The sequence below is a fragment of the Entelurus aequoreus genome, linkage group LG09 (assembly GCF_033978785.1).
Source record: "Entelurus aequoreus isolate RoL-2023_Sb linkage group LG09, RoL_Eaeq_v1.1, whole genome shotgun sequence".
In the NCBI taxonomy this organism is placed as follows: domain Eukaryota; kingdom Metazoa; phylum Chordata; class Actinopteri; order Syngnathiformes; family Syngnathidae; genus Entelurus; species Entelurus aequoreus.
In genome coordinates, this window is record NC_084739.1 from 68595861 (window position 1) to 68614926 (window position 19066).

Here is a 19066-nt window from a genome sequence, read left to right on the forward strand (position 1 = left end):
ACAAACACGTAAACAACCAATCTAACAAATAAGTTGATTCGATTGACTTACCAGCCAGATCCCAGTCACTGTTATCGCCAAGAAAACCATCCAAGCCACTATTGTTATGGTCATGAACGTCCCCATCACTGAACACGTCTCCCACGCTGTCCAAGTCGTCTAGAAACTCTTCACTGGTGTTACCTCGGTCTAGGGAGGAAGCAGAAGACAGGGACATGTCCTCCTGAGCATCACCGCCTGCCGGGTCTGCTGAGCTTTGTGTCAGACCACAGCTATCCGTTTCTTTTCCGTCAGCAGGATTTTGACTACTATGAGGGTCTTCAGCCTCTCCAGCTGGCTCAGAATCTCTCTCTGTCTTTGACAGATCTCCACATTGTGTTGCCGACAAAGCTTTGGCGTCGCCTTTCAGCCAACCTGGAAGAAAAGAAGTCTTATTCTGCTTGGTCTGTCCAGGTTTTGTCAGCTTGTAGCCCAAAGATCCATTGGTATTTCCCGGTGACTTGTTAAAAGTGGAGAGTAGAGGCTTCTTCAGAGCAATGGGAGTAGTGGGCCCTGGAGATATTGAAGAGGAGGTAGCAGGAGCGGTTCTGCTGTACTGAAGACCTCCAATCCCGTTACTAGAAGATCCAGACCCACCATGGCTTACATTGAGACCCCCAAGTCCTAAACCTAATCTTCCATTGCTAAGATGGGGAGGTTTGAGGAAACTACTTCGAGGCGTTCTGAGCTGAGTGTTGGTGAGAGGTTTGGCTAGTTCCACAGCCCGGTTAAAGGAGAAGGAGCGTATCATGGGCTGGCTGCTGGGAGAGGGGATCTGCTTGAAGTGGGTGAAGCTGTTTGAGCGCACCATCTTGTCCAGAGCCAAGGTCTTCAAGCTTTCACTGGACTGGGAAAGGCTGTCTTGGGAGCTGCTTCTCGGGGAATATAACTTGGGTCGTGCAAGGCGGGAATCAGACCCTGCAGAGATTCCTGGGTCATTGGGGTGTATTTTAGGTGCTCCGTTCATAGGGCCTGGACTCAGTTTGGATCCTTCCTTGGGACCCAGCTTTAGGGTTTGCTTAGTGATGGTTTTCGGGCTCGAGGCAGCCACCACCAATGCACCAGACCTCCGCATTATAGGTGTCCCTGGGGCCTTTACTGTTGCAGGAAGCGGTCTTGAAGGCTTATCTTTACCTCCATCCACAGGATTTGTGGGAGAGGTAACGCTGGAGGAGGTTGCTCCTTCATCTCTCTTCCATTTCAGGGAAAAGGGAGAGGTTTTAATCACACCATTTGGCCGCGATACTACAGCAGGAGAGGGAGTTGTCTTGGCATCCTGGGTCGGCAAACCGTTGGAAAGGGAGGTGGCACCGGTACTCGCAGAGCGCCCGCCGAACTTGGGCAGTCTCGAAACCATGGCAAACCTGGTGGATGCTTTATCTTCCATTAGATGCCGAGAGAGACATTAATGACCATGGACTCAGGCACAACTGAGGATAGGGCAGAGAGAAAGGACTATTATGGTTTACATGTTTGAAATCATAAGTCATAAGAGTCTTAGGTTTGCACGAAGCTTATGCACAAATACAGGCCTTCTATGTTGATCTGTATTCAACCACCATTTTACACCAGTTCTGTACTTGAGAGCACAATTTTACTTACCGACCATACCCCCACAAATAGAAGAAACAAACAGGGCTGTGATACAGAGAGTCTTATCGAAAACACTCCTACTAACCACGACCTGTAGCTGGTACCCACATTCAGGGATTATGGTCAGTAACAAAAAAGGGGCCTAAAAGATACAATGCCTGCGAGATGAATGGGAATCTGGGAAGACAGCCATGGCAGTTTGAACAGTGAATAGAGTGGGAGATCAGTTGCGCTTCCACATTAGATCTATTTGTCTAGACCCCGCAGTCCAGTGGGGTTAGAAAACAACTCAAAAGAACAATGGACAATGACACATTGCTGCATCCAACTAAGAATGGGGAAAATGATCAATTGATTGATTGATCGTTAGGAACTTGCTCGCTGTGTGGAATTGTTAGGATATGTATCTTGTCTGGAAGCAATTGAGGTAAAATGGAGTGGATTACGTGGCAATTACCGTATTTTCCGGACCATAGGGCGCACCGGATTATAAGGCGCACTGCCGATGAGCGGGTCGAGTCAGGGTTTTTTTTCATACAAAAGGATTATAAGGCGCATTAAAGGGGTCATATAATTATTATTTGTTAAAACAGTTCCTTGTGGTCTACATAACATGTAATGGTGGTTATTTGGTCAAAATGTTGCAAATTTTCAGGATTTATGCAGATCCCAAATACACATCAGCCGGTACCAGAAGGTAAGAAAAGTTGCTTTTGCATAATATTGCGAAACAAAATGCCAGATAATATGTCTTACCTTATACACACACACCATAATAATACTCCTATGTTGAAGCACAGTACAATCCATCAAGCGGTGTGGCTTCATAGCTCACCAAAGTCCTACTAAAACATTTTGATAGATTTTTGAGCGCCATGTGTAATGTTCTATATTTTCAATGGAACATATAAAATGTTGGTGTTGTTTACTTGAGTCATATTGCAGTCGACACCTATCTCTTATGTGTGACTGCCATCTACTGGTCACACTTATCATTTCGCCACGTACCAAATAAAATAGCTTTGAGGTTGGTAAGCACAACCAGAATTATTCTGCGCACTGTCGAGTTTTGAGAAAATGAAAGGATTTTAAGTGCGCCTTATAGAGTAGTCCGAAAAAGACGGTAATTGTTGATTCAGTCTCAACAATCGTACTGATCTGAATGTCAGTCAACTAGTACTCAGGGTCTAGAGATTAACGTGCCAACCCAACAGCTTCTCTCCAAGTAAGCAGGAGCTTTTCTTCCTGTCACTCACACACACCAAGGACTTTGTGACACAAGTCTTGGAAAATAATTTTTTTATCTTGCATCCGGATCAATAAAGTATATTCTACTCATCCATAAAAATGTTGAATTTTCACCAAATTCTTGTGTTACTCATTCGACCAAATCTGGGGCATTGGGTATTAAATTTCATGCCAACTCATGTGTCTCGTGTGTGCTGGTATGACAATAAAGTTCCTCGAATCCTTGAATCATTTAACACCAGCTGACCAGCAGTTGACCTTCAGACTGCGGAAATAATCCACTTTTATCTGTAAATCGGTAGCGGAGGATGGGCACAATGTGGGCCTCCCGTTCTGGAAAATCCTTTGGCCTCTGCTGAGCTGGCCCGCATTCCCATGCAGCAACACACGTGTCTACAATCATCCCCACTTGCCACTGGCCCATAAGTGTCCGACTGGTCCTAATCCGCATCAATAAACACACATGGGCACCGAAACGCAAAGGGAATCAGGTCAAGCAACCAAAGCCTCTTTGCCCTCGGGAGGGCTCTGCATCTTTGTGCAGTACTGAATTGGTGTTTACGCTACCTGTCAATGGTGCTAGAACTCCTTAGGTTTCATTGGCAGTACATGAAGAAGCGGGATGGTTCAGCACGGATGTTTATGTGGGTCACCTCACTGATGACAGTAACAACTGGCTGACACACATTCTAAACGGTGGGGCAGTGAACCATCTGTCAATCTCCCCACCTACCCCCACCTTCAAGAGGCATTAATGTATGCATGTGACAGGATCATATCATGATTCAGTAGTAAACCAGTTAACTTCCATCCTTCACGGACCACGTCGATCTATAACATCCCATACAAGATCAAAAATTGTGGTTTGACATTCCACTCTATATCTGTCTAACATCACATAAGCTAGCATACAAGGACTGTTTTCAAATTGTCTTTGAAAATAAGGAACACACTCAATGGGAAGAGAATTTCGCAGCCGAGTGTGAAGCGACTGGGATGAGCATCAGCACCTCCAAGTCGGAGTCCATGGTTCTCGCCCGGAAAAGGGTGGAGTGCCATCTCCGGGTTGCGGAGGAGCCCCTGCCCCAAGTGGAGGAGTTCAAGTACCTGGGAGTCTTGTTCACGAGTGAGGGAAGAGGTGAGATCGACAGGCGGATCGGTGCGACGTCTTCAGTAATGCGGACGCTGTATCGATCTGTTGTGGTGAAGAAGGAGCTGAGCCGGAAGGCAAAGCTCTCAATTTACCGGTCGATCTACGTTCCCATCCTCACCTATGGTCATGAGCTTTGGGTTATGACCGAAAGGACAAGATCACGGGTACAAGCAGCCCAAATGAGTTTCCTCCGCCGGGTGGCGGGGCTCTCCCTTAGAGATAGGGTGAGAAGCTCTGCCATCCGGGAGGAGCTCAAAGTAAAGCCGCTGCTCCTCCACATGGAGAGGAGCCAGATGAAGTGGTTCGGGCATCTGGTCAGGATGCCATGCCTGGTGTATAGGGCACGTCCGACCGGTAGGAGGCCACGGGGAAGACCCAGGACACGTTGGGAAGACTATGTCTCCTGGCTGGCCTGGCTCAGGATCCCCTGAGAGAAAATAAATACCCCTGCCTCGAGAGAAAATAATGTTTGCCTTAGTGCCCTTCCAACTTGCCTTGGTGCCCTAAAATTGGAGCCCTCCTTTACGGCAACGCTTGCCTTGACCTTAAAAAGTACAAATTCAAGGCCTGAACATCCCTACTATATAATCTTAAAAATGCACTACATTAGTCCAGGAAACAAGTACAACCATATGGACAATGTGTATTCACAACATAAACTCCAGGCTTTTTTAACGACTGTAACAAAAGTGCAGCTCGCATGTGTTGACAGTCACTGTGGGGTAATAAAAACTCGGCCGGTGATCTGGAAAGGCCAGCGTTGGTGCTCTTTCCCCGGAGCCATTAACAGTCGTGCCATTAGAGCATGCTAGGAGAAGGAGGCAGGGATGGAAGCAGCAACACAGACGCCCGGCTAATGTGCATTGAGTGAAAACAATACTGGCTCTGATGCTAAAGCCAGGCTAATCCAATCAGACCACAAGGACAGACGGCTCGGTCCAATGAGAGTGCACAGGGTCAAAGTGCGATACAACAAAGGTCCAAGAAAATATACCCATCAGTGAAAAAAAGGAAATATAAACCTCACCCTGAAACGCTTAGAGCACAGGTGCCAAACTCAAGGCTTGGGGGCCAGATCTGGCCCGCCACGTCATTGTATATGGCCCAAAAACGCCTGAATAAACAACCTTATATTTTCTTTACATTTTGACAGAAAAAAAATGTATGTCCAGAATGAAATTGCATAAACTTTAACGGTATCCAATATTGCAACACATTTTTGGTGAAAATAGAAATAAATACTTAAATATCTGCTTGACTTCTAATTACAAAGCAAGTTATCCATCGAATTGTACACTGTAAAAATGAAAATAGATTTTACGGTCAAATTTACGGTGGTCTTTACAGCACATCACTGGAAATTTAAAAAAAATAAATAAAACACTGTTTTTTTACGATAAAAGTCTTGTCGTTTGAGCTGCCAGTTTTTGTTGTTGTTTTTAAAGGCCTACTGAAATGAATTTTTTTTATTTAAACGGGAATAGCAGACCCATTCTATGTGTCATACTTGATTGCCATATTTTTGCTGAAAGGATTTAGTAGAGAAAATCGACGATAAAGTTCGCAACTTTTGCTCGCTAATAAAAAAGCCTTGCCTGTACCGGAAGTAGCGTGACGTCACAGGAGCTAGTATTCCTCACAATTTTCCTTTGTTTACAATGGAGCGAGAGAGATTCGGAGCGACAAAGCGACGATTACCCCATTAATTTGAGCGAGGATGAAAGATTCGTGGATGAGGAACGTTAGAGTGAAGAACTAGAGGCAGTGCAGGACGTATCTTTTTTCGCTCTGACCGTAACTTAGGTACAAGCTGGCTCATTGGATCCCACACTTTCTCCTTTTTCTATTGTGGATCACGGATTTGTATTTTAAACCACCTCGGATACTATATCCTCTTGAAAATGAGAGTCGAGCACGCGAAATGGGACATTCACAGTGACTTTTATCTCCACGACAATACATCGGTGACACACTTAGCTACTGAGCTAACGTGATAGCATCGTTCTCAAATGCAGATAGAAACAAAATACATAAATCCCTGACTGGAAGGATAGACAGAAGATCAACAATACTATTAAACCATGGACATGTAACTACACGGTTAATAATGCTCAGCCTGGTAAAACTTAATGCTGTTGCTAACGACGCTAAGGCTAACTTAGCAACCGGACCTCACAGAGCTATGATAAAAACATTAGCGCTCCACCTACGCCAGCCAGCCCTCATCTGCTCCTCAACCGCCGTGCTCACCTGCGTTCCAGCGATCGACGGCGCGACGAAGGACTTCATCCGTGGGTTTGGCGGCTAGCCTCGGCTAGGCGTCTGCTATCAGGGTAAGTAGTCCTTGTTGTGTTGCTACAGCCAGCCGCTAATACACCGATCCCACCTACAACGTTCTTCTTTGCAGCCTCCATTGTTTATTAAACAAATTGCAAAAGATTTACCAACACAGATGTCCAGAATACTGTGGAATTATGAAATGAAAACAGAGTTTTTTCTCCGGGCTCCGAATACTTCCCTTGCCCTCGTGACGTCACACGCATACGTCAGCATAATAAAACGTTTTTAACCGGAAGTGTGGCGGGAAATTTAAAATGGCACTTTATAAGTTAACCCGGCCGTATTGGCATGTGTTGCAATGTTAAGATTTCATCATTGATATATAAACTATCAGACTGCGTGGTCGCGAGTAGTGGCTTTCAGTAGGCCTTTAAGGTGTATTACCGCAAATGGAAAACAAAAAATGAAGGTAAAAATATGGCAGCTCAGATGGCAGAATTTTTAAAAAAGTGTTATTTATTTTCCATTCACCGTAATATGTTGTAAAAACACTGTATATTTCACTGTAAAATTCTGATGAAGCCCTTTTTTCCTGTAAAATCTACAGATGTTTTTTGTATTTTTACTGTGTACATACAAAAATATTTTCAACTAAATGAGGCAATTCCAGAAGGAATTGCGTATGAATGCTCCAATGCTGACGGAATGTAGTATGAATGTAAGGATCGTTTGAATGCTGGAATGGTTTGAATGTTGAAGCATTTCAATTTCCAGGAAAATTGGAATTTGGTTTGGAACTTGGGAAGCAGCCTCAGTGATGTAACCAGGGACCTCCCGAATAAATAGAGGAGCACGCGGGCTGTGCCTTAGGGCGTAGGTTGGAACTGGAACTGAGTGTGCAGCCCAATACGTCTCTCCTCATTGAGTAAAATTGAACTCTGTCTCTGCCTGATTTTTTGCTTCTTGTCTGTTTAATAGACGTCATCAGTGTTTGAACCTGACAGTATCTAAAGTGAAGCAAGTGGAAATGTGTGTGAGACTATTTCCTGTCTGGTGGGGACACCCACGTTCAAGTGGCATGGGTGGGAGCCACCGTGTTTGGGGAGCAAAACACAGCACTCGTTATATAAAGCATTAAAGGGAAAGGAAGGGCTTGAAGGGAAAGTGACGCAAGTACACATTTTAGGGGTGACGCAAGTACACACTTTAGGGGTGACGCAAGTACACACTTTAGGGGTGATGCACGTACACAGTTTAGGGGTGATGCGTAGGTTAAATAGGCGTTCAAGTCATAAAATCTGCGACTGTGAGGCAAAATGCGTGACAGGCAGAGGAATATATTCTACGGACGTGTTCCAAATTTAGAAGATGCTAACCCCATTAAGTGTCAAGACTACATGATGAGGCAATATCTGCATGATGTCATTAAGTGTCAAGACTACATGATGAGGCAATATCTGCATGATGTCATTAGAGAGGATTTCAAGTAGACACCGCCATGCACTCAGACTGAGGGCGGTGAGTCTTCTAGTTCTTCTCAAAGTTTCTATGCAAGTGGCTGGACCACTTCCTGTTCACATTGTTCGTGTTGTAGGAAAGTGGTGCAGCACACCCTGCAGAGGTGTGGTGGGGGTTTGAATGAATTCGTCTTTAAAGGTGAGGGGAAATGTGCACCAGCTAACTGCTATGATAACATCTCCATGTAGCACTAGTCTATATCTGTGGAGACAAACTTGTTTTTACTGAGGGCCACATTGCAATAATGACTGCCATCTGAGTGAAAATATATAAATATAAACATGTAATAGCCATCCGTCCATCCATTTCCTACCGCTTGTCCCTCTCAGGGTCATGTAATAGCCACGTAAGACCATTTGCAAAGGAAACCGTCTTCAAATAATGTAAGTTTTACTTTCACATTCACAGGTAACTTGCTTTGAAATGATAAAACAGGCTGACAAGAAGATTAAACATTAAACCATGTTGCGATCTACATTAAACCATGTTGCGGTCTACATTAAACCATGTTGCGATCTACATTAAACCATGTTGCGATCTACATTAAACCATGTTGCGGTCTACATTAAACCATGTTGCGATCTACATTAAACCATGTGGCGATCTACATCAAACCATGTTGCGATCTACATTAAACCATGTTGCGATCTACATTAAACCATGTTGCGGTCTACATTAAACCATGTTGCGATCTACATTAAACCATGTTGCGGTCTACATTAAACCATGTTGCGATCTACATTAAATCATGTTGCAGTCTACATTAAACCATGTTGCAGTCTACATTAAACCATGTTGCGATCTACATTAAACCATGTTGCGGTCTACATTAAACCATGTTGCAGTCTACATTAAACCATGTTGCGATCTACATTAAACCATGTTGCGATCTACATTAAACCATGTTGCAGTCTACATTAAACCATGTTGCGATCTACATTAAACCATGTTGCGGTCTACATTAAACCATGTTGCGATCTACATTAAACCATGTTGCGGTCTACATTAAACCATGTTGCGGTCTACATTAAACCATGTTGCGGTCTACATTAAACCATGTTGCGGTCTACATTAAACCATGTTGCAGTCTACATTAAACCATGTTGCGGTCTACATTAAACCATGTTGCAGTCTACATTAAACCATGTTGCGATCTACATTAAACCATATTGCGATCTACATTAAACCATGTTGCGGTCTACATTAAACCATGTTGCGGTCTACATTAAACCATGTAGCGATCTACATTAAACCATGTTGCGATCTACATTAAACCATGTTGCAGTCTACATTAAACCATGTTGCGGTCTACATTAAACCATGTTGCGGTCTACATTAAACCATGTTGCGATCTACATTAAACCATGTTGCGATCTACATTAAACCATTTTGCGATCTACATTAAACCATGTTGCAGTCTACATTAAACCATGTTGCGATCTACATTAAACCATGTTGCGATCTACATTAAACCATGTTGCGGTCTACATTAAACCATGTGGCGATCTACATTAAACCATGTGGCGATCTACATTAAACCATGTTGCGGTCTACATTAAACCATGTTGCGATCTACATTAAACCATGTTGCGGTCTACATTAAACCATGTTGCGATCTACATTAAACCATGTTGCGGTCTACATTAAACCATGTTGCGATCTACATTAAATCATGTTGCAGTCTACATTAAACCATGTTGCAGTCTACATTAAACCATGTTGCGATCTACATTAAACCATGTTGCGGTCTACATTAAACCATGTTGCAGTCTACATTAAACCATGTTGCGATCTACATTAAACCATGTTGCGATCTACATTAAACCATGTTGCAGTCTACATTAAACCATGTTGCGATCTACATTAAACCATGTTGCGGTCTACATTAAACCATGTTGCGATCTACATTAAACCATGTTGCGGTCTACATTAAACCATGTTGCAGTCTACATTAAACCATGTTGCGGTCTACATTAAACCATGTTGCGGTCTACATTAAACCATGTTGCAGTCTACATTAAACCATGTTGCGGTCTACATTAAACCATGTTGCAGTCTACATTAAACCATGTTGCGATCTACATTAAACCATATTGCGATCTACATTAAACCATGTTGCGGTCTACATTAAACCATGTAGCGATCTACATTAAACCATGTTGCGATCTACATTAAACCATGTTGCAGTCTACATTAAACCATGTTGCGGTCTACATTAAACCATGTTGCAGTCTACATTAAACCATGTTGCGATCTACATTAAACCATATTGCGATCTACATTAAACCATGTTGCGGTCTACATTAAACCATGTAGCGATCTACATTAAACCATGTTGCGATCTACATTAAACCATGTTGCAGTCTACATTAAACCATGTTGCGGTCTACATTAAACCATGTTGCGGTCTACATTAAACCATGTTGCGATCTACATTAAACCATGTTGCGATCTACATTAAACCATTTTGCGATCTACATTAAACCATGTTGCAGTCTACATTAAACCATGTTGCGATCTACATTAAACCATGTTGCGATCTACATTAAACCATGTTGCGGTCTACATTAAACCATGTGGCGATCTACATTAAACCATGTGGCGATCTACATTAAACCATGTTGCGGTCTACATTAAACCATGTTGCGATCTACATTAAACCATGTTGCGGTCTACATTAAATCATGTTGCAGTCTACATTAAACCATGTTGCAGTCTACATTAAACCATGTTGCGATCTACATTAAACCATGTTGCGGTCTACATTAAACCATGTTGCAGTCTACATTAAACCATGTTGCGATCTACATTAAACCATGTTGCGATCTACATTAAACCATGTTGCAGTCTACATTAAACCATGTTGCGATCTACATTAAACCATGTTGCGGTCTACATTAAACCATGTTGCGATCTACATTAAACCATGTTGCGGTCTACATTAAACCATGTTGCAGTCTACATTAAACCATGTTGCGGTCTACATTAAACCATGTTGCGGTCTACATTAAACCATGTTGCAGTCTACATTAAACCATGTTGCGGTCTACATTAAACCATGTTGCGGTCTACATTAAACCATGTTGCAGTCTACATTAAACCATGTTGCGGTCTACATTAAACCATGTTGCAGTCTACATTAAACCATGTTGCGATCTACATTAAACCATATTGCGATCTACATTAAACCATGTTGCGGTCTACATTAAACCATGTAGCGATCTACATTAAACCATGTTGCGATCTACATTAAACCATGTTGCAGTCTACATTAAACCATGTTGCGGTCTACATTAAACCATGTTGCGGTCTACATTAAACCATGTTGCGATCTACATTAAACCATGTTGCGATCTACATTAAACCATTTTGCGATCTACATTAAACCATGTTGCAGTCTACATTAAACCATGTTGCGATCTACATTAAACCAAGTTGCGATCTACATTAAACCATGTTGCGGTCTACATTAAACCATGTGGCGATCTACATTAAACCATGTGGCGATCTACATTAAACCATGTGGCGATCTACATTAAACCATGTTGCAGTCTACATTAAACCATGTTGCGATCTACATTAAACCATGTTGCGGTCTACATTAAACCATGTGGCGATCTACATTAAACCATGTTGCGATCTACATTAAACCATGTTGCGATCTACATTAAACCATGTTGCGATCTACATTAAACCATGTGGCGATCTACATTAAACCATGTTGCGATCTACATTAAACCATGTTGCGATCTACATTAAACCATGTTGCGATCTACATTAAACCATGTTGCGATCTACATTAAACCATGTGGCGATCTACATTAAACCATGTTGCAGTCTACATTAAACCATGTTGCGATCTACATTAAACCATGTTGCAGTCTACATTAAACCATGTTGCAGTCTACATTAAACCATGTTGCGATCTACATTAAACCATGTTGCGATCTACATTAAACCATGTTGCGATCTACATTAAACCATGTTGCAGTCTACATTAAACCATGTTCCAGTCTACATTAAACCATGTTGCAGTCTACATTAAACCATGTTGCGATCTACATTAAACCATGTTGCGATCTACATTAAACCATGTTGCGGTCTACATTAAACCATGTGGCGATCTACATTAAACCATGTTGCGGTCTACATTAAACCATGTGGCGATCTACATTAAACCATGTGGCGATCTACATTAAACCATGTTGCGATCTACATTAAACCATGTTGCGGTCTACATTAAACCATGTTGCGATCTACATTAAACCATGTTGCAGTCTACATTAAACCATGTTGCAGTCTACATTAAACCATGTTGCGATCTACATTAAACCATGTTGCGATCTACATTAAACCATGTTGCGGTCTACATTAAACCATGTGGCGGTCTACATTAAACCATGTGGCGATCTACATTAAACCATGTTGCGGTCTACATTAAACCATGTTGCGGTCTACATTAAACCATGTGGCGATCTACATTAAACCATGTTGCCGTCCACATTAAACAATGTGGCGGTCTACATTAAACAATGTTGCGGTCTACATTAAACCATGTGGAGGCCTACCTTAAACCATGTGGAGGCCTACCTTAAACCATGTGGAGGCCTACCTTAAACCACGTTGCGGCCTAACTTGAACCATGTTGCGGCCCACATTAAACCATGTCGCGGCCTACCTTAAACCACGTGGCGGTCTACATTAAACCACGTTGCGGTCTACATTAAACCATGTTGCGGTCTACATTAAACCATGTTGCGGTCTACATTAAACCACGTGGCGGTCTACATTAAACCACGTTGCCGTCCACATTAAACAATGTGGCGGTCTACATTAAACCACGTGGCGGTCTACCTTCAACCACGTGGCGGCCTACCTTCAACCACGTGGCGGCCTACCTTCAACCACGTGGCGGCCTACCTTCAACCACGTGGCGGCCTACCTTCCACCACGTGGCGGCCTACCTTCAACCACGTGGCGGCCTACCTTCAACCACGTGGCGGCCTACCTTCAACGACGTGGCGGCCTACCTTCAACGACGTGGCGGCCTACCTTCAACGACGTGGCGGCCTACCTTCAACGACGTGGCGGCCTACCTTCAACGACGTGGCGGCCTACCTTCAACGACGTGGCGGCCTACCTTCAACGACGTGGCGGCCTACCTTCAACGACGTGGCGGCCTACCTTCAACGACGTGGCGGCCTACCTTCAACGACGTGGCGGCCTACCTTCAACGACGTGGCGGCCTACCTTCAACGACGTGGCGGCCTACCTTCAACGACGTGGCGGCCTACCTTCAACGACGTGGCGGCCTACCTTCAACGACGTGGCGGCCTACCTTCAACGACGTGGCGGCCTACCTTCAACGACGTGGCGGCCTACCTTCAACGACGTGGCGGCCTACCTTCAACGACGTGGCGGCCTACCTTCAACGACGTGGCGGCCTACCTTCAACGACGTGGCGGCCTACCTTCAACGACGTGGCGGCCTACCTTCAACGACGTGGCGGCCTACCTTCAACGACGTGGCGGCCTACCTTCAACGATGTGGCGGCCTACCTTCAACGATGTGGCGGCCTACCTTCAACGATGTGGCGGCCTACCTTCAACGATGTGGCGGCCTACCTTCAACGATGTGGCGGCCTACCTTCAACGATGTGGCGGCCTACCTTCAACGATGTGGCGGCCTATCTTCAACGATGTGGCGGCCTATCTTCAACGATGTGGCGGCCTATCTTCAACGATGTCGCGGCCTACCTTAAACGATGTCGCGGCTTACCTTAAACGATGTCGCGGCCCACCTTAAACGATGTCGCGGCTTACCTTAAACGATGTCGCGGCCCACCTTAAACGATGTCGCGGCTTACCTTAAACGATGTCGCGGCCTACCTTCAACGATGTTGCGGCCTACCTTCAACGATGTTGCGGCCTACCTTCAACGATGTGGTGGCCTACCTTCAACGATGTGGCGGCCTACCTTAAACGATGTCGCGGCTTACCTTAAACGATGTCGCGGCCCACCTTAAACGATGTCGCGGCTTACCTTAAATGATGTTGCGGCCTACCTTCAACGATGTGGCGGCCTACCTTCAACGATGTCGCGGCCTACCTTAAACAATGTCGCGGCTTACCTTAAACGATGTCGCGGTCCACATTAAACGATGTCGCGGCTTACCTTAAACGATGTCGCGGCCTACCTTAAACAATGTCGCGGCTTACCTTAAACGATGTCGCGGCCTACCTTAAACAATGTCGCGGCTTACCTTAAACGATGTCGCGGCCCAATTAAACGATGTCGCGGCTTACCTTAAATGATGTCGCGGCTTACCTTAAACGATGTCGCGGCCCACCTTAAACGATGTCGCGGCCTCACCTTAAACGATGTCGCGGCCCACCTTAAACGATGTGGCGGCCTACCTTCAACGATGTGGCGGCCTACCTTCAACGATGTGGCGGCCTACCTTCAACGATGTCGCGGCCTACCTTCAACGATGTCACGGCCTACCTTAAACGATGTCGCGGCTTACCTTAAACGATGTCGCGGCTTACCTTAAACGATGTCGCGGCTTACCTTAAACGATGTCGCGGCCTACCTTAAACGATGTCGCGGCTTACCTTAAACGATGTCGCGGCCTACCTTAAACAATGTCGCGGCTTACCTTAAACGATGTCGCGGCCCACATTAAACGATGTCGCGGCCCACATTAAACGATGTCGCGGCCCACATTAAACGATGTCGCGGCTTACCTTAAACAATGTCGCGGCTTACCTTAAACGATGTCGCAGCCTCACCTTAAACGATGTCGCGGCCCACCTTAAACGATGTGGCGGCCTACCTTCAACGATGTGGCGGCCTACCTTCAACGATGTGGCGGCCTACCTTCAACGATGTTGCGGCCTACCTTCAACGATGTGGCGGCCTACCTTCAACGATGTCGCGGCCTACCTTAAACAATGTCGCGGCTTACCTTAAACGATGTCGCGGCCCACATTAAACTATGTTGCGGCTTACCTTAAACGATGTCGCGGCCTAACTTAAACGATGTCACGGCGTACCTTAAACAATGTCGCGGCTTACCTTAAACGATGTCGCGGCCCACATTAAACGATGTCGCGGCTTACCTCAAACGATGTCGCGGCTTACATTAAACAATGTCGCGGCTTACCTTAAACGATGTCGCGGCTTACCTTAAACGATGTCGCGGCCTACCTTAAACACTGTCGCAGCTTACCTTAATCGATGTCGCGGCCCACATTAAACGATGTCGCGGCTTACCTTAAACGATGTCGCGGCCCACATTAAACAATGTCGCGGCTTACCTTAAACGATGTCGCGGCTTACCTTAAACGATGTCGCGGCCTACCTTAAACGATGTCGCGGCTTACCTTAAACGATGTCGCGGCCTACTGTAAACGATGTGGCCCCAGGCCTCGAGTTTGACACCTGTGGTCTACATGCTACAATCGTGGCATAGAAACAGGAGTTCAGAAGTTTCAAATAGATTTTTGAAAAAGACATCAAAGCAGCAGCTCCTTCCTCTGTTCCAATAAGACAAATGGTCATACGCTGCAAGAATCCACGCACGTCCTATTCCAAGTCTTGTAACGTGGACGCTGGAGATGAATGAGAAGCGGTCAGTTTAGCTCCAATGTCAGACCACATGCAGAGTACAGGAGGTCAAGGAGGTCAGAGAAAAGTGTAACGCTAACCCACCACAAGCCTTCTGGTCTTTGCACCAACCTGTGACCATCATCATCCTGCATGACCTCATCTCTGCTTCCTCTCACCAGCACATACCTCCACGTCTACACCAAACACGTTTGAGTGTATAATGCACAACACTGTGATAGGACCGCAATCTGTACTGAGTGAAAGACATGAACAATCATATTACAGTATCTGTAAAGTATGACTTCATGTTTTGTTTGTACACAGCTAGCCAGACAATGTAGTTGTGATAACACGAATGACGTGCTGCGTGTATCATTATTACTATAAAGTGACTTACTCAATTGACGGTTGTGCCTTTGGTCCAACTGGACCAGGGGTCACCAACCTTTTTGAAACCAAGAGCTACTTCTTGGGTACTGATTAATGTGAAGGGCTACCAGTTTGAGACACACTTCAATAAATTGCCAGAAATAGCCAATTTGCTCAATTTACCTTTAACTCGGTGTTATTATTAATAATTAATGATATTTACACTTAATTGAACGGTTTAAAAGAGGACAAAGCACAAAAAAAATGACAATTAAATTTTGAAACATAGTTTATCTTCAATTTTGACTCTTTAAAATTCAAAATTCAACCGAAAAAAAGAAGAGAAAAACTAGCTAATTCGAATCTTTTGGAAAAAAAATTAAAAAAGAATTTATGGAACATCATTAGTAATTTTTCCTGATTAAGATTAATTTTAGGATTTTGATGACATGTTTTAAATAGGTTAAAATCCAATCTACACTTTGTTAGAATATATAACAAATTGGACCAAGCTATATTTCTAACAAAGACAAGTCGTTATTTCTTCTAGATTTTCCAGAACAAAAATTTTAAAAGAAGTTCAAAAGACTTTGAAATAAGATTTAAATTTGATTCTACAGATTTTCTAGATTTGCCAGAATAATTTTTTTGAATTTTAATCATAATAAGTTTGAAGAAATATTTCACAAATATATTTTTCGTCGAAAAAACAGAAGCTAAAATGAAGAATTAAATTAAAATGTATGTATTATTTTTTACAATAAAACAAATAAATTTACTTGAACATTGATTTAAATTGTCAGGAAAGAAGAGGAAGGAATTTAAAAGGTAAAAAGGTATATGTGTTTAAAAATCCTAAAATCATTTTTAAGGTTGTATTTTTTCTCTAAAATTGTCTTTCTGAAAGTTATAAGAAGCAAAGTAAAAAAAATAATGAATTTATTTAAACAAGTGAAGACCAAGTCTTTAAAATAATTTCTTGGATTTTCAAATTCTATTTGAGTTTTGTCTCTCTTAGAATTAAAAATGTTGGGCAAAGCGAGACCAGCTTGCTAGTAAATAAATACCATTTAAAAAATAGATGCAGCTCACTGGTAAGTGCTGCTATTTGAGCTATTTTTAGAACAGGCCAGCGGGCTACTCATCTGGTCCTTACGGGTTACCTGGTGCCCGCGGGCACCGCGTTGGTGACCCCTGAACTGGACCAAAGGCACAACGTTTCAGACGTTTTTCCTGAATTATTTGGGTAAGCACTCCATTTATGTCGAACTAGCTTGTCTCCACATTTATAGAGTTGTCACTTTCACCTCACTCTCCCGGCTTCCGTCTGCTCCCACGTCTCACCCTCTACTTTGTGCTCTCTTCTATAAGCAGCGGTTCATCCTCCGTGTATTCAGCTTCAAAAAGATAAGGTCGTGAATCCTCATTGGTCTATAAATAGTCGTCTTTGTTGTCTGTTACCTAGTCTGCCATGAATAGAAAACACTCGCGTTTGGCTGCGGGAGGTCAGAAGTGCGCTGCTGTGGAAACGGAAATAAATGCACCAAAGTATTAGTTCCGGCTGTGCATAAAATGATCAAAATACGGTAAATATTAAACATAATACATATTATTATTTTTATGAAGGTGTCTGTGACTACATTATTTATACGTGCAGTGTGTATATGGGGTGAGTTTTCCTTGCCCGTATGTGGGCTCTGTACCGAGGATGTCGTTGTGGCTTGTACAGCCCTTTGAGACACTTGTAATTTAAGGCTATATAAATAAACATTGATTGATTGATTGTACATATTACATATTGTTATGAAGGTGTCTGTTGCTACATTATATATATACTTGCAGTGTGTATATTGTACATATTACATATTGTTATGAAGGTGTCTGTTACTACATTATATATATACTTGCAGTGTGTATATTGTACATATTACATATTGTTATGAAGGTGTCTGTTGCTACATTATATATATACTTGCAGTGTATATTGTGTATATTGTACATATTACATATTGTTATGAAGGTGTCTGTTACTACATTATATATATATATACTTGCAGTGTGTATATTGTACATATTACATATTGTTATGAAGGTGTCTGTTACTACATTATATATACTTGCAGTGTGTATATTGTACATATTACATATTGTTATGAAGGTGTCTGTTACTACATTATATATATATATATATATATATATACTTGCAGTGTGTATATTGTACATATTACATATTGTTATGAAGGTGTCTGTTACTACATTATATATATACTTGCAGTGTGTATATTGTACATATTACATATTGTTATGAAGATGAAGGTGTCTGTTACTGCATTATATATATACTTGCAGTGTGTATATTGTACATATTACATATTGTTATGAAGGTGTCTGTTACTACATTATATATATACTTGCAGTGTGTATATTGTACATATTACATATTGTTATGAAGGTGTCTGTTACTACATTATATATATACTTGCAGTGTGTATATTGTACACATTACATATTGTTATGAAGGTGTCTGTTACTACATTATATATATATATATACTTGCAGTGTGTATATTGTACATATTACATATTGTTATGAAGGTGTCTGTTACTACATTATATATATACTTGCAGTGTGAATATTGTACATATTACATATTGTTATGAAGGTGTCTGTTACTACATTATATATATACTTGCAGTGTGTATATTGTACATATTACATATTGTTATGAAAGTGTCTGTTACTACATTATATATATACTTGCAGTGTGTATATTGTACATATTACATATTGTTATGAAGGTGTCTGTTGCTACATTATATATATACTTGCAGTGTGTATATTGTACATATTACATATTGTTATGAAGGTGTCTGTTACTACATTATATATATACTTGCAGTGTGTATATTGTACATATTACATATTGTTATGAAGGTGTCTGTTGCTACATTATATATATACCTGCAGTGTGTATATTGTACATATTACATATTGTTATGAAGGTGTCTGTTACTACATTATATATATATATACTTGCAGTGTGTATATTGTACATATTACATATTGTTATGAAGGTGTCTGTTACTACATTATATATATACTTGCAGTGTGTATATTGTACATATTACATATTGTTATGAAGGTGTCTGTTACTACATTATATATATATATATATATATATATATATATATATATATATATATATATATATATACTTGCAGTGTGTATATTGTACATATTACATATTGTTATGAA

At 42.3% G+C, this 19066-nt stretch overlaps 2 protein-coding genes across 8 annotated transcripts in view; both read right to left on the reverse strand.

The window, feature by feature from the left end:
• Positions 1-19066, reverse strand: part of LOC133657656 (glutamate receptor ionotropic, delta-1-like) — a 1080304-nt gene that overhangs the window by 395924 nt on the left and 665314 nt on the right. The gene's annotated exons all lie outside the window — the stretch shown is intronic.
• LOC133657655 (serine-rich coiled-coil domain-containing protein 2-like) overlaps positions 1-19066 on the reverse strand; it is a 137642-nt gene that overhangs the window by 108635 nt on the left and 9941 nt on the right. For all 7 annotated transcript variants that reach the window (XM_062059237.1, XM_062059239.1, XM_062059238.1 and 4 more), the window contains one exon: positions 52-1469. In XM_062059237.1, coding sequence (XP_061915221.1) covers positions 52-1426 — 1375 coding nt within the window. In that variant the 5' untranslated portion in view covers positions 1427-1469. The remainder of the gene's footprint in view (positions 1-51; positions 1470-19066) is intronic.